The sequence below is a fragment of the Genypterus blacodes genome, unplaced genomic scaffold, assembly GCF_046128005.1.
Source record: "Genypterus blacodes isolate CSIRO-AG114 ecotype Tasmania unplaced genomic scaffold, CSIRO-AGI_Gbla_v1 ptg000117l_1, whole genome shotgun sequence".
Lineage (NCBI taxonomy): Eukaryota > Metazoa > Chordata > Actinopteri > Ophidiiformes > Ophidiidae > Genypterus > Genypterus blacodes.
Window position 1 is genome coordinate 135,227 of NW_027466920.1, and position 12,040 is coordinate 147,266.

Here is a 12,040-nt window from a genome sequence, read left to right on the forward strand (position 1 = left end):
CAGGGCAAAATATCTTCTGTGGTCGCTCTCCATCTTTCCCAGGTATCCCTGTTTCACCACGTCGCCCTGCGGCCGCGAGCAGGACATGAAGGCTGCGGCCAGAGGGAAGGGAGCGGTGGAAGTCTGGCAGGGGAAGAAGAGTTCCTCGTAGAAAGGAGGCGGAGCAATGTGGCTGGGTGGGTCGGCGAGGGGAGGATGGAGAGACGACGGCCATGTTTGTGTGGAGCGGCAGTTGGGAGAGGAGAGGGGGCAGCTGGGGACAGGGACAGGGACGGGGACAGCTCTCGAAGACTGGACACATTGACTGCGCCCACCTGACATCTCGTTCATTTTGAGCCAAAAACCTTCAGCACAAACTGCCTCAAATGAAAAAAACAATTGAACTTGATGTTTACCAATTACTACAAACAAACAAGAAGAAAATCGCATTCTAACACGACTTGTCAATAAAAGTAGTCAAAGTCAACCCAACTACAAACGCAATTTTATTTATTTATTTATTCTGAAGGGTAAAAATAGGGCTTAACTTAACGATACTACGACGAGCAAACAGTGTAATTAGTGCGTCACGTCGCAATTTGTACCTGGAAAACAACAAAATACATCCGAGTTTAAACGTGAATACTCCGAGAAAACCTCGCAGATAATCTCACCTTTACTCAGGAAGCTTTGTTTTCCAAACTCACGTCCTCTGTCACACACACGAACACGCAAAAACATACACATACACACACGCATACATATACACACACAGAAACACAACTTCGACCTTTTCACTCCTCAGGTGTTTCAAGGGGTTCATCACTGCTGCCTTCACGTTCTCCTCGTAAACCGTAAACTTGACATTACTTTAGTCGAAGGAGTCTGAATTTAGTTTGTTGTTAAATAGAGCTAATCTAAATGAACTCGTATAATTTTACTTTAAAATGTAGAATTTTACAACTGTTTTGAGAGCATATTATATATATCTTTAATGGAAAAAATATAGTTTTATTGCACAGTAATCATTACAGATAATAAAAAAATAAAATGACGTGCTGTGTTTGTGGATTCTTGCATGCACTGAGAAGGGAAGAGAGAAAGAGAGGGAGGGCAAACGAGCGAGAGAGAGTGTGTGTGTCGTTTCCTCTCAACTGGCAGTTTGTTGAAGCATATCATCTTCCTACAGCAGAACAAGGTCTGTAGAAAAACAATACTTGCTTTTCAAATGTAACAGTTTGTATTTGGTATTACCAGCAGATATCAGTTTAGCGCAAAATTATATTATTTCAAGTGAACAAAGCATCAGAGCTTGTTTAAATGATGCTTTGTGTATTTTATTGTTGAATGGGGATTTTTGAGTTTCATACCCAATATAATGGAGGATTTATTGAGATATGAATTCTGCTTGCCTAATAAGTCATAAGTGCAATAATGCGCATGGATCAATCTTTTACACAATAGAGGGACTCACACCAACTTCCTGATCGCATTCTTTTTGTCCTTCTGTTTAACACACACACTCATTTGTTGAATTTGATGAATGCAAATAGCGAAAGTAGAAAAGTAGCAAAAAAGGTCAGTCACTACAATCTAAATTGCTTAATTCATCCCTATTATTTTGTGTCCTCTCCTTGTATGTCTCCGACTCCAGATGCCAGTGACAGAAACACTCCTCGCCCTTCTGCCCTTCTCTCTCCTCTGGGGGGGCCTCTCTCAGGCCCTCAGTTGGGCCGGTCTCTGTCAGGCCCTGTTTGTGGTCGGTACGGCACTGGGTGCTGTGGTTACACTTTGGACGGTGAAGTTGTTGGCACGTCACGCCTGGTACACACACAGGCTGTCCTGCTTCAGCACACCTCCCACACACTCCTGGTTGATAGGTCACCTGGGCCAGGTTTGACACGCACACACACACACACACACACACCTAAACCTGCAATGACAATGACAGTGCAATCACATGGTGAAACAGTGTGAAAGTGTGAAATGGAACCACTGTTTCTCAACATGATGGTCTGAATTGCAAAACACCTTCTCCTTTTCAATAAGTTTCCTATCAAATACTGTTCGGCTTTGTTTGAGCAATCACTTTACCTTCCTGTTGGGTCTTCATCGTCAGATGCAAAACACAGAGGAAGGTCTCCGTCAGGTGGATGACTTGGTGCAGACGCACAAACACTCCTGCAGCTGGTTCCTCGGCCCATTCTATCACTTGGTCCGACTCTTCCACCCAGACTACGTCAAACCTCTGCTGATGGCTCCTGGTAGGCCAACTCACACTCTGATATCACTCTCCTTCCTTGTCCAAGATATGGGCTTTGCAAGTTTTCTCTAGTTTCAAAAATCGATGACCCGCGGGTCAACATTTTTCCAATATTTTCAATATTCCCCAATTTGCCCCAAATTCACACAAATTTATGGCATTTCTGCCTGGATGCTGCGTCTGAAATGTTAGCTCTCTATCTCCTTCCTTGTCCAAGATATGGGCTTTTCAAGTTTTCTCTAGTTTCAAAAATCGATGACCCGCGGGTCAACATTTTTTGAATATTTTCAATATTTCCCAATTTGCCCCAAATTCCCACATATTCATGCCATTTCTGCCTGGATGCTGCGTCTGAAATTTTAGCTCTCTATCTCCTTCTCTCTATCTACTCTGATATCATGGTGGAGATGAGTGTTTCTCCTTCTCTACCTCAATTTATTCCTCACTCCTTTCCTCCATCCAGCTAGCATTACAGTGAAAGATGAACTTTTCTATGGACATCTGCGTCCATGGCTAGGTGAGTAGCTTTCATCTACGTGAAGGTTTTTCTTGATTGGAGTGCACGTTTCACAACTCTGATAAAGATGGCGTTCACGTTCTATGAGAATCAAAGGTAGAATTTCTGATCAAATATTCAATAACAATTTCAATATTCTGCAACTTTGTATCACACATAGTGATTACAAGTACTGATTACAGATTTCCAACCTGTCTTTCAAACCATCTCTCTCTCTTGTGTCCCAGGACAGAGTCTTCTGCTAAGCAACGGAGAAGAGTGGTCTCGCAGGAGGCGGTTGCTTACGCCGGCTTTCCATTTTGACATTTTGAAAAACTATGTCGCCAGGTTTAACACCTCAGCTAACACCATGCATGTGAGACGCAAACACACACATTGGAGCCACAAAAATGCCATTTACAGCTGCTGCAGGGGCTCAACGATTAACATACATGCACAACCTTCAGTGATGGTGCTGTTGGATAGATACTAACAGCACACTAATGCAAATTTCACTGTTGTCTAATTCTCAGCAATTGTTTTGTTATGGCCCCGGTGTTGTATCCTCAAATTCAGCAACCTGTTTCATTCCATGGCTGCGATACAAAGAAAAAAAGCCTTGACCAAAATTTCAATGATCTCCGATCCTATCCAAAATCTTCAGAATACATACTGTGCCCTCTTTCTCTCTCTCTCTCTCTCTCTCTCTCTCTCTCTAAGGATAAGTGGTTGCGCCTTATGGCAGAAGGTCAGACCAACATGGAGATGTTTCACCACATCAGCCTGATGACCCTGGACAGTTTACTGAAATGCGCCTTCAGCCACAGCAGTAACTGTCAGGAGTAAGTACTTAACCGTAAGTACTTCACCGTCTTCTACTCTGGGCACTTTAACTCTCTCTCTCTCTACCTCTCTCTCTTCCAGGTCTACCAGTGAATATGTGTCAGCCATTGTGGAGCTTGGTAACCTGATAATAGAGCGCCGCCAAAGGATTTTACACCACTGGGACTGGATTTACTGGAGGTCAGAACAGGGTCGGCGCTTTAAAAAGGCCACAAGCATCGTACACAGGTATGCTACAGGTTCTTACGCATACTTGGTCGTATCAGATAGGTGGAGGGTTGTATTGTAATGTATAGGTTTCCGTAAGGCCTTTGGTGTGTGTGCAGGTTCACAAGGGATGTGGTTCAGCAGCGCCGTGCCCTCATCAACCAACAGAGGGAGACCGAAACACAATCTGCCGCTACAGTTGTGCCGCAGAGGAAGAAAGACTTTGTGGACATAATCCTGCTGTCAAAGGTAAGAGACAGAAAGAAGATGACAGATATGCTGTGTGTGTTACTTCATTTCAGCTTATTTGATGTGTGTGTGTGTGTGTGTGTGTGTGTGTGTGTGTGTGTGTGTGTGTGTGTGTGTGTGTGTGTGTGTGTGTGTGTGTGTGTGTGTGTGTGTGTGTGTGTGTGTGTGTGTGTGTGCGCGTGTGTGTGTGTGTGTCTGTGTGTGTGTGTCTGTGTGTGTGTGTGTGTTGTAGGATGAGGAGGGACGAGGCCTAACAGATGCAGAAATTCAAGCTGAGGCCAACACCTTCATGTTTGCAGGTGAGAGCACTGAAAGCTGCAGTATTGTGTGTATTATATCAGAACAGTTAACAGATGACAGATGATATAATGGACCCCTCCCACTTTACTGTAACCCCCACCCCCTTGCCTGTTAGGCCACGACACGACAGCCAGTGCCATTTGTTGGACGCTGTATAATTTAGCAAGCCACGCCCTCTATCAAGAGACATGCAGGAAGGAAGTGATGGATCTGATGCGTGGACAAGATGCACAAGAAATCCGGTGGTACGGATGCAAAGACACAAACACACAAACACATCAAAAAAGCTGGATCTTTGCTTTGACATCACAGAATTACAGGTGTTTTTGTATGCATCCACACTTGCAAATGTCTTGGTCCACAGGGACGATCTGTCCAGTCTCCCCTTCACTACCATGTGCATCAAGGAGAGTCTCAGACTCCACTCACCTGTTCTGGCTGTCACCAGGCAATACACGCAGGACATGGACCTGCCGGGGGATCGAACCGTGCCAAAGGGTCAGCGAGACAACATGTCTTCCTTCAGCCAGTCCCTCTTTCCTTCCCTCTACTCTTCCCTTATTTACTTCCCTTTTTGAGTCCTGCGTCATTTCTGACTCACTTCCATTGTTGTATCTTTCCTTGCAGGTGTAATCTGTTTGGTCAGTATCTATGGAACACATCGCAACCCCACTGTCTGGACAAACCCACATGTAAGAAATGATATGCTCTTACTTTTCTTGTCGCTTGGTATGAGTCTGTGAAGTGTGACTTGACCAATCGCTCTTTGGCAGGACTTTCACCCTCTGCGTTTTGACCCAGCCAACACAGGGGGGCGCTGCACTCATGCCTTCATTCCCTTCTCCTCAGGGCCCAGGTACTGAGTCTATTCGTTGCTGTTGAAATAGGGAATTTATGGAAAACACAGAAAGTTAAGCTGACAGCAATTGTGTGCATGTTTTCAGGAACTGTATCGGTCAGAAATTTGCCCTGGCAGAACTGCGTGTGGTGGTGGCTTTGACCCTGCTCAGGTTCCGTCTGACCCCAGGGGTGAACCCCGACCCGAACACCACATCTGGGGATGTTCGCCGTCTTCCCCAAGTTGTCCTGCGTGCAGATGGAGGCCTGTGGCTGCAGCTGGAGCCTCTGGCCTCGAACATGGATCACCAGCAGGATGAATGATTCCTCTGTTCAACTGTTATAGAAGCTAATAATAGAAACGTAAGCATTGTTGTAATTAATGCATTTAATGTAATTGGATGAATTTGGTATATATTATGTGTTGAGTGTTTGTGTGTATATGTGTTTTAAGTTACTTTATTTTTCATTGAAGCAAACATTTTACATGACAGGTCGCATAGTTATAGGACATTTTGGAGATCACTTTTTATACAGAAAGGCGAGAGAGAGAAAGAAACACCAATTATACAGCTAGTGTTTTATACAACCATTTACATTGAGGCTGAATGTATGTTTTATCAGGAGTGAAATAAAAAATATAGAGTAGAGATTTTTTTATTTTTCTTGTTACTATTTGTTTTTATTGAAGCAAACATTTTACATGAGTGCGCATACAGGTATAGGACATTTTGGATATTATTTTTATACAGAAAGAGGGGGAAAGGAGAGAGATAGAGAGAAAGAAGGAAGGTTGTATTATCATTACTATTGTTGTTAAACTTTTTTCGTAGACCCTGAGGTACAATAGGCAATATGAGATACAAGTAGGTTGAAGTTGAAACAGCAGGCAGCCACAGCCGCTGGAGGCTGTGAGAGCATGACACAGTAGTGCAGAGTCCAGGATGGCATCAGTGATGTTGATGCGATGATCTCATAGGGTAAATACAGTTTTTACAGGATGATGTCAAACAGTAATGTAGGCTACTATAAATAGCATCATAGGCTGTGGTGAAGAGAATAAGAGAGGGTGGTTGTTGTGATATTTATACGCGTTTCTTCCGCGCTAAGGGTTCGATCTCGCTCTTGATCGTGAAAATGACGTTGAGGAAGATGAGGGTTTTTCGGTGACTGCTGCTGTTCAAGAGCGCATTAATGCCAAATGTCAGAGGAAGATCATTTGAATATATTAACTTTAAAGAATATTGAAGGTGTGAAAAAGGGACAGAAGAGAGTTGCCACCGTCAAAATACTGTACAAAAAATACAAAAAAAACAAAAAAATAATAATAAAAAAGCAGTGTTAAGTAAAACAGGAATATGCAAACTATAGCACAGAAAATAGAATAAAGGGAAGTTAGTTGCCTCAACAAGGATATTACAGTAATGGAATGAAGAACGAGTCACTCTTTATGGTTAAGGCGCTCGACTCCTCAGTATTATTAGAAATCATGTCCTTATGTTGAGAAACTACAAAGTGGCCTTCATTCTAAACGTGATACAGTAGAAAAGAGCACAACGTTCAGAAAAACATCAGAGGTACAGCAATTACAATGAGCTAACAGGAACAGAAAACAGTATATTATTGAATAGAGACCCACATGAAAAAAGGGACAGAATAAACCAGAATAGAAAACGGAAAGTAGATCAATAAAGTAGAAGAGGATAGAGAGAATAGAAAATAAAGGATTATAATAGAGATGTTGTTCTTACATTGTACTTGTGACTCTTAACACATAATTTAATGTTAAACCACTCATTTCGAAGCAAAGGAGGAGGTTCAATATAGAAATGTTACTTCAGTCATGGGCATCGCTCAGAAACTTTACTTTCATCACAAAATCAAATTTATTTCTCCAGATTCAATGAATTGCACACAAAGAGAGAGCAAACACACACACACACACACACACACACACACGGGCTGTGAATCTGGAAGAAACTTTAGGGACTTTGTTGTGGACAAACTGGTTGCTGGGGACAGCTAACCGGTTCGGTGGGGGCAATGTAGCGTGGTTGGGGATTGTGGGTGGTTTGGGACTTCCCAGAATCCTTTGGGGTGGTGTGTTTACTGTTTTACCGTAACTGTGACTAGCTACTGTTATTCAGACGAACGTTTTCTTTAATTGTTAGTAGTAGTATTTAACGTTATTTACATTTAGATTAAGTTATGTTGTAATAGCTGGTGGCACCACCGGTGAGAGTGTTTGTTTTGGGAAATAGTCGATGCTTGAGACCATAGATTGAAGAGATATTATCATCAAATTCGTACTGTCCCGCCAGTCGTGTCAGAGTTCGTAAAGTTGCTTATTGCGAAACATTTAGTCAGACTCGCCTGAGTGATCACACGTAATAGTACAACCGCCCTCCCACCCTACTTACACACAATGTGCACCCGGTCCGACTCGTACCAAAACAAAACAAGGACGAAACCAAGACGACGGTAGTTCTTTTTTAACGGTTTGTCGCAATTTCTTATCTCAGATTGATAATAGGAAAAAATACAGTTAACGTCTCGTTAACTAATTTTATCGTTTTCGTTTCAAATTGAAAAAGAATGTGAATCACGAACGGTTCACGGATACAAACACAGAACCTGTGAAAAGTGTCACGCTGCAGTAACATCCGCTGGCCGCTGGGGCGGGAGACCGGTTGGGAAAGGGTAGCGGAAATTGAGGAACGTGAGTACAATGTTCTTTCATCAACATGTCTGCTTATCGTTTTTTATACGTACACTAATGAGTCACTGTTTGTTTATGAAACACTAAAGTGTTGTTTGTTATGAGAAATCAACGTGTTGGATTTAAAGGCGTTTTCAGTGTTGTTTTGACGGTTTGCTTTCACTTTCACTTGAGCACGCTTGTTTCAACTCGGTTTAATCTCTCTCTTTATATCTAAACCCAAGTAGTCACATGGTTTGTTGTGATATTTATTCGCGTTTCTTCCGCGCTAAGGATTCTATCTCGCTCTTCATCGTGAAAGTGACGTTGAGGAAGATGAGGGTTTCGGTGACTCTGCCACTGCTGCTGCTCTCCGTGTGCGTTCACTCCGGTAAGTCGGTCATCACAGCTATTATAACACATTTGTAAACGTATTCTCTCTCTATGTGATTATATGTTCAGTCGTCGTGTGTTTGTACGTGCAGGTTGTGTTGCGGTGATAATTGTATCCGAACCTTTTCGTGACCCCACCCATTCTGTGGCCTGAGATGAGACGTTCAAGAGCGCATTAATGCCAAATGTCAGAGGACGATAGTTTGACTGTAACTTAAAAGAATATTAAAGGTGTGAAAAGGGGACAGAAGAGAGTTGCCACCACTACTGTACAAATAATTGTAAAAATAAAAAAGCAGTGTGTGCAGTAAAACAGGAATATGCAAACGATAGCACAGAAAATAGAATAAAGCGAAGTTAGTTGCCTCGAGAAGGATATTACTGTAATGGAATGAAAAACGAGTCACTCTTTATGGTTAAGGCGCTCGACTATTACTACAGTATTATTAGAAATCATGTCCTTATGTTGAGAAACTACAAAGTGGCCTTCATTCTAAACGTGATACAGTAGAAAAGAGCACAAAATTCAGAAAAACATTAGAGGTACAGCAATTACAATGAGCTAACAGAGGAACAGAAAACAGTATATTATTGAATAGAGACCCACATGAAAAAAGGGACAGAATAAACCAGAATAGAAAACAAGGAAACTAAAAGAGGATGGAGAGAATAGAAAATAATGGATTATAATAGAGATGTTGTTCTCATATTGTTCTTATGACTCCTAACACATAATTTAATGTTGAACCACTCATTTTGAAGATAAGGGGGAGGTTCAATATAGAAATGTTACTTCAGTCATGGGCATCGCTCAGAAACTTTATTTTTACAACAAAATCAAATTTATTTCTCTAGATTCAATGAATTGCACACAAAGAGAGAGCAAACACACACACACACGGGCTGTGAATCTGGAAGAAACATTATGGAAAATTTAGAACTTAAGTCAAATCACGCAAATGTTCATCTTGAGGAAATAAGAGTGAAGAGAACCAATCAGTGCTGAGGAAAGGATAGGAAAGAAGTGAGGTAAGTGAGGAAGGTGAAGAAAAGTAGTGTCAGAATAAAAGAATATAGGAATCTTTACCACAACCAGGATTACCAAATGCTGGTGTCACTCAAAGACAACCACTTGTCCATTTTTCTTAGCTGAAGAAGAGCACACCAAGGCAGTCGGCGATGAAATCGTTCTCACACCAGGTGATCCAAAGGTGTTGGGAACAATCTACAGTATCGAGTGGAAGCACGGTGTTGACCTGGCCATGGGCTGGGATGGAGAGTTTGAGGCTTACCGTCAGTTCAGAGGTACAATATGTAAACTGCTAGGTGGCTCAGATGCGATTATGTGTGAAGTTGTTTCCGGTAAAGAACTCCAAACCTTTTTGTGCATAAAGACCGCGGCAAGCTGAACGTTAGCACCGGAGAGATGACCATCACAGGACTGGAAAAAAATGACAGCGGCATTTACACGAGCCGCATCAACCATGACGAAAAGATTCCAACCATGCTCAGAGTTTTCAGTAAGGAGACTATTACACTGCGTATACACACCTGAAGGCTAAAATGACAGCGAATCAAATGAACCTTTTGCTCTGTCGCTGTCAGATCGGGTCCCCAAACTCACTCTAACATATACCCATTTCGACGACCACTATGAGCTCACCTGCAACGGGGACACCACAGGTATCCAGGATCCCACCTACAACTGGAAGATAAACGGAGAGTTGCAGGATCACCAGCATGACCGACAGTTGGTTATCCCACATGTATGTATGCACAACTTCAGTGACTGTTCAGCTCAAACTGTTGATTTGGCAGAAATGTTACAGATATCTGCCCCCTTCCCCAAGAATCCAACTTTCCTGACCACGAAAGTCGTCTGTGAGATGGAGAACCCCGTCAGCCAGGAGCGCAGCAACAGCGTACGTGAGTCATCACATTGTTACAACAGATTGTTGGGTATCTGAGTCATAATTGGGAGGGCTACTCAGCCTTTGGAGGGGTATACACCCTCCAAGTGCCTCCTAGCGCTGTGTTCACTCTTCTACTGCCATCACAGCGATGACACTGTTTTTGGTTATGATCCCGACTTAGGTTTGACTGTATTTGCATCACACATGCATATGAATAACTGTCGATGCACTTGTACAGGTCAGGCTGAATAACCGAACGATAATCGGGATGATGGTGTTCTTCACCTCGATATTGGTCGTTACAGGGACCATCTTCGCACACAGGATGCTATCAGGTGAGGAAACGACGTGCATATTTCTATTTCACATTGGACTGATACGTGTGTCCTCCGGGGTAATCCTCATCTTTGTGTTTCTTGCAGGGAGGTGGTTCTACGAACAACGTAAGAGCCTCTTTAAAATCCTAATTGTCTGAGAAATGAACAGCTAACCTTTGACTTGTTATTCACCGTCTTTGTCGTGATTCCCCCCCTGCAGCGTCCATGCCGTGGACAGCAGGTCAGTAGTTGGAACACGTTCATCTACTATTGTACACCCTTCACCTGTGCTGAAGTTTGTCTCTTATTGTGTCACTGTTCTGTTGTGCACCCGTGCAGAATTCTGGAAGAAGCAGCCAGGAAATGGTACGTTTCAGTTTACGGTATAAGCCTCACTTTGTTTGAAATAGAGAAGATGATGATCAGTTTTGACTGCGGCGATGGTCTCTCCTAGGAGGAAACAAATCCCATGTCCGAGATGCCGCTGATGGAAAAGCAGAAGGTAAATTCAGTCAATGCATGTTTGTCGCTAACATCCACCTTCTCCGTCTATTTTGCCGTCGATCGGTGTCCAGGTATTGTGACGTGATGCTTCTTTTATCACTTGGCAGAGAATGAATCAATGACACTGAAGGAGTGACAGAGGACGTGAGGCCCCTCCCCTGAAGGTCCAAGGCTGAAGCTGACGTACTGTGGGCCGACTTCGAGTTTTAATATCGATATAAAGATTCTTCCCAAAAAACAATTGTTTCCGTAGCTTTGAGGCTGAGCTTGACACGTTCATTACTCACAGAGGGATGGAAAGATTGTATGTTCGCTTACAGCCGACAACTTTGCAACAGTAAGCGAGTTCCTCGTGTGTGCAGAAGTGGACTGTGTAGCATTGCAATTCCAAAGTAGCATTTAAACGTGTTGGTCAAAGTGAAGCAGTTGCTGTTGCTTTAAGGGTTTAATCTGTTCAGTTTTACTCAACAACCCTTTTCTATTTTAAGGTCATCGCTCAGTCGTCCCTCACATGTAGTATTTTGCCTGACTTAGGAATGTGGTTGCGATTTTTTTGCAGATTATTTTTTTTATTTGATTGTTGTAAAATAAAACTCACCGATTGTCTATAACCTGACTACCTTGGTCCCCCTAACAACGCAAACCTCCTTCCTTGTTCCTGATGGGAGACTTGCATGCTTACAGCACCTGATGAATAGGTCATCACATATCCTGATCAATTAACGCCACAGTTCTGTCCCCAGCTTAAGAGAGTTTGTAGCTCTCTTGGCTTTGTGTTTAATGTGATGTTTGGGTGTAAGCTGTATTACATGATTTTATACTGGTTGTATGTAATAGAGAACTGGATTGACCCGAGGCCCTGATAGATTATTCTGCCTATTTTCATCCTCCAGTGTTATCTGTCACTTCTAAGTGAAGGTTGAAGCTGTGGGAATGAGCCACAAGAGAGCAAGTGAACAAAACAAAAGTCAAAGTATTCTCTTCAATCTCTGATCCAACCGGTTGTAGCTTGCGAGCGGACATCATCAAACATTAATATGG

The 12,040-nt window shown here is 42.7% G+C and overlaps 2 protein-coding genes across 4 annotated transcripts; both read left to right on the forward strand.

The window, feature by feature from the left end:
• Positions 1 to 1,151: 1,151 nt before the first annotated feature.
• On the forward strand, positions 1,152 to 5,795 carry cyp4f3 (cytochrome P450, family 4, subfamily F, polypeptide 3). The gene is made up of 14 exons (XM_076161858.1): positions 1,152 to 1,177; positions 1,634 to 1,873; positions 2,099 to 2,243; positions 2,706 to 2,759; positions 2,987 to 3,114; positions 3,459 to 3,580; positions 3,663 to 3,809; positions 3,908 to 4,037; positions 4,270 to 4,336; positions 4,453 to 4,582; positions 4,702 to 4,835; positions 4,965 to 5,029; positions 5,111 to 5,193; positions 5,282 to 5,795. Exons 2-14 carry the CDS (start codon positions 1,634 to 1,636, stop codon positions 5,496 to 5,498), a joined length of 1,662 nt encoding a protein of 553 aa, XP_076017973.1. The 5' UTR covers positions 1,152 to 1,177; the 3' UTR covers positions 5,499 to 5,795.
• Positions 5,796 to 7,482: 1,687 nt separating this feature from the next.
• LOC143009776 (uncharacterized) lies at positions 7,483 to 11,824 on the forward strand. Of its 3 annotated transcripts, none has more exons than XM_076161841.1 (13): positions 7,483 to 7,672; positions 7,769 to 7,893; positions 8,167 to 8,263; positions 9,415 to 9,570; positions 9,660 to 9,785; positions 9,871 to 10,031; positions 10,116 to 10,187; positions 10,417 to 10,513; positions 10,601 to 10,621; positions 10,716 to 10,736; positions 10,835 to 10,861; positions 10,950 to 10,997; positions 11,107 to 11,824. In XM_076161841.1, exons 3-13 carry the CDS (start codon positions 8,209 to 8,211, stop codon positions 11,133 to 11,135), a joined length of 813 nt encoding a protein of 270 aa, XP_076017956.1. In that variant the 5' UTR covers positions 7,483 to 7,672; positions 7,769 to 7,893; positions 8,167 to 8,208; the 3' UTR covers positions 11,136 to 11,824. The 3 variants fall into 3 exon arrangements, with proteins under 3 accessions (XP_076017956.1, XP_076017957.1, XP_076017955.1); XM_076161842.1 differs by having other exon boundaries at positions 7,483 to 7,655; XM_076161840.1 differs by having other exon boundaries at positions 7,483 to 7,893.
• The last annotated feature ends 216 nt before the right edge of the window (positions 11,825 to 12,040 follow it).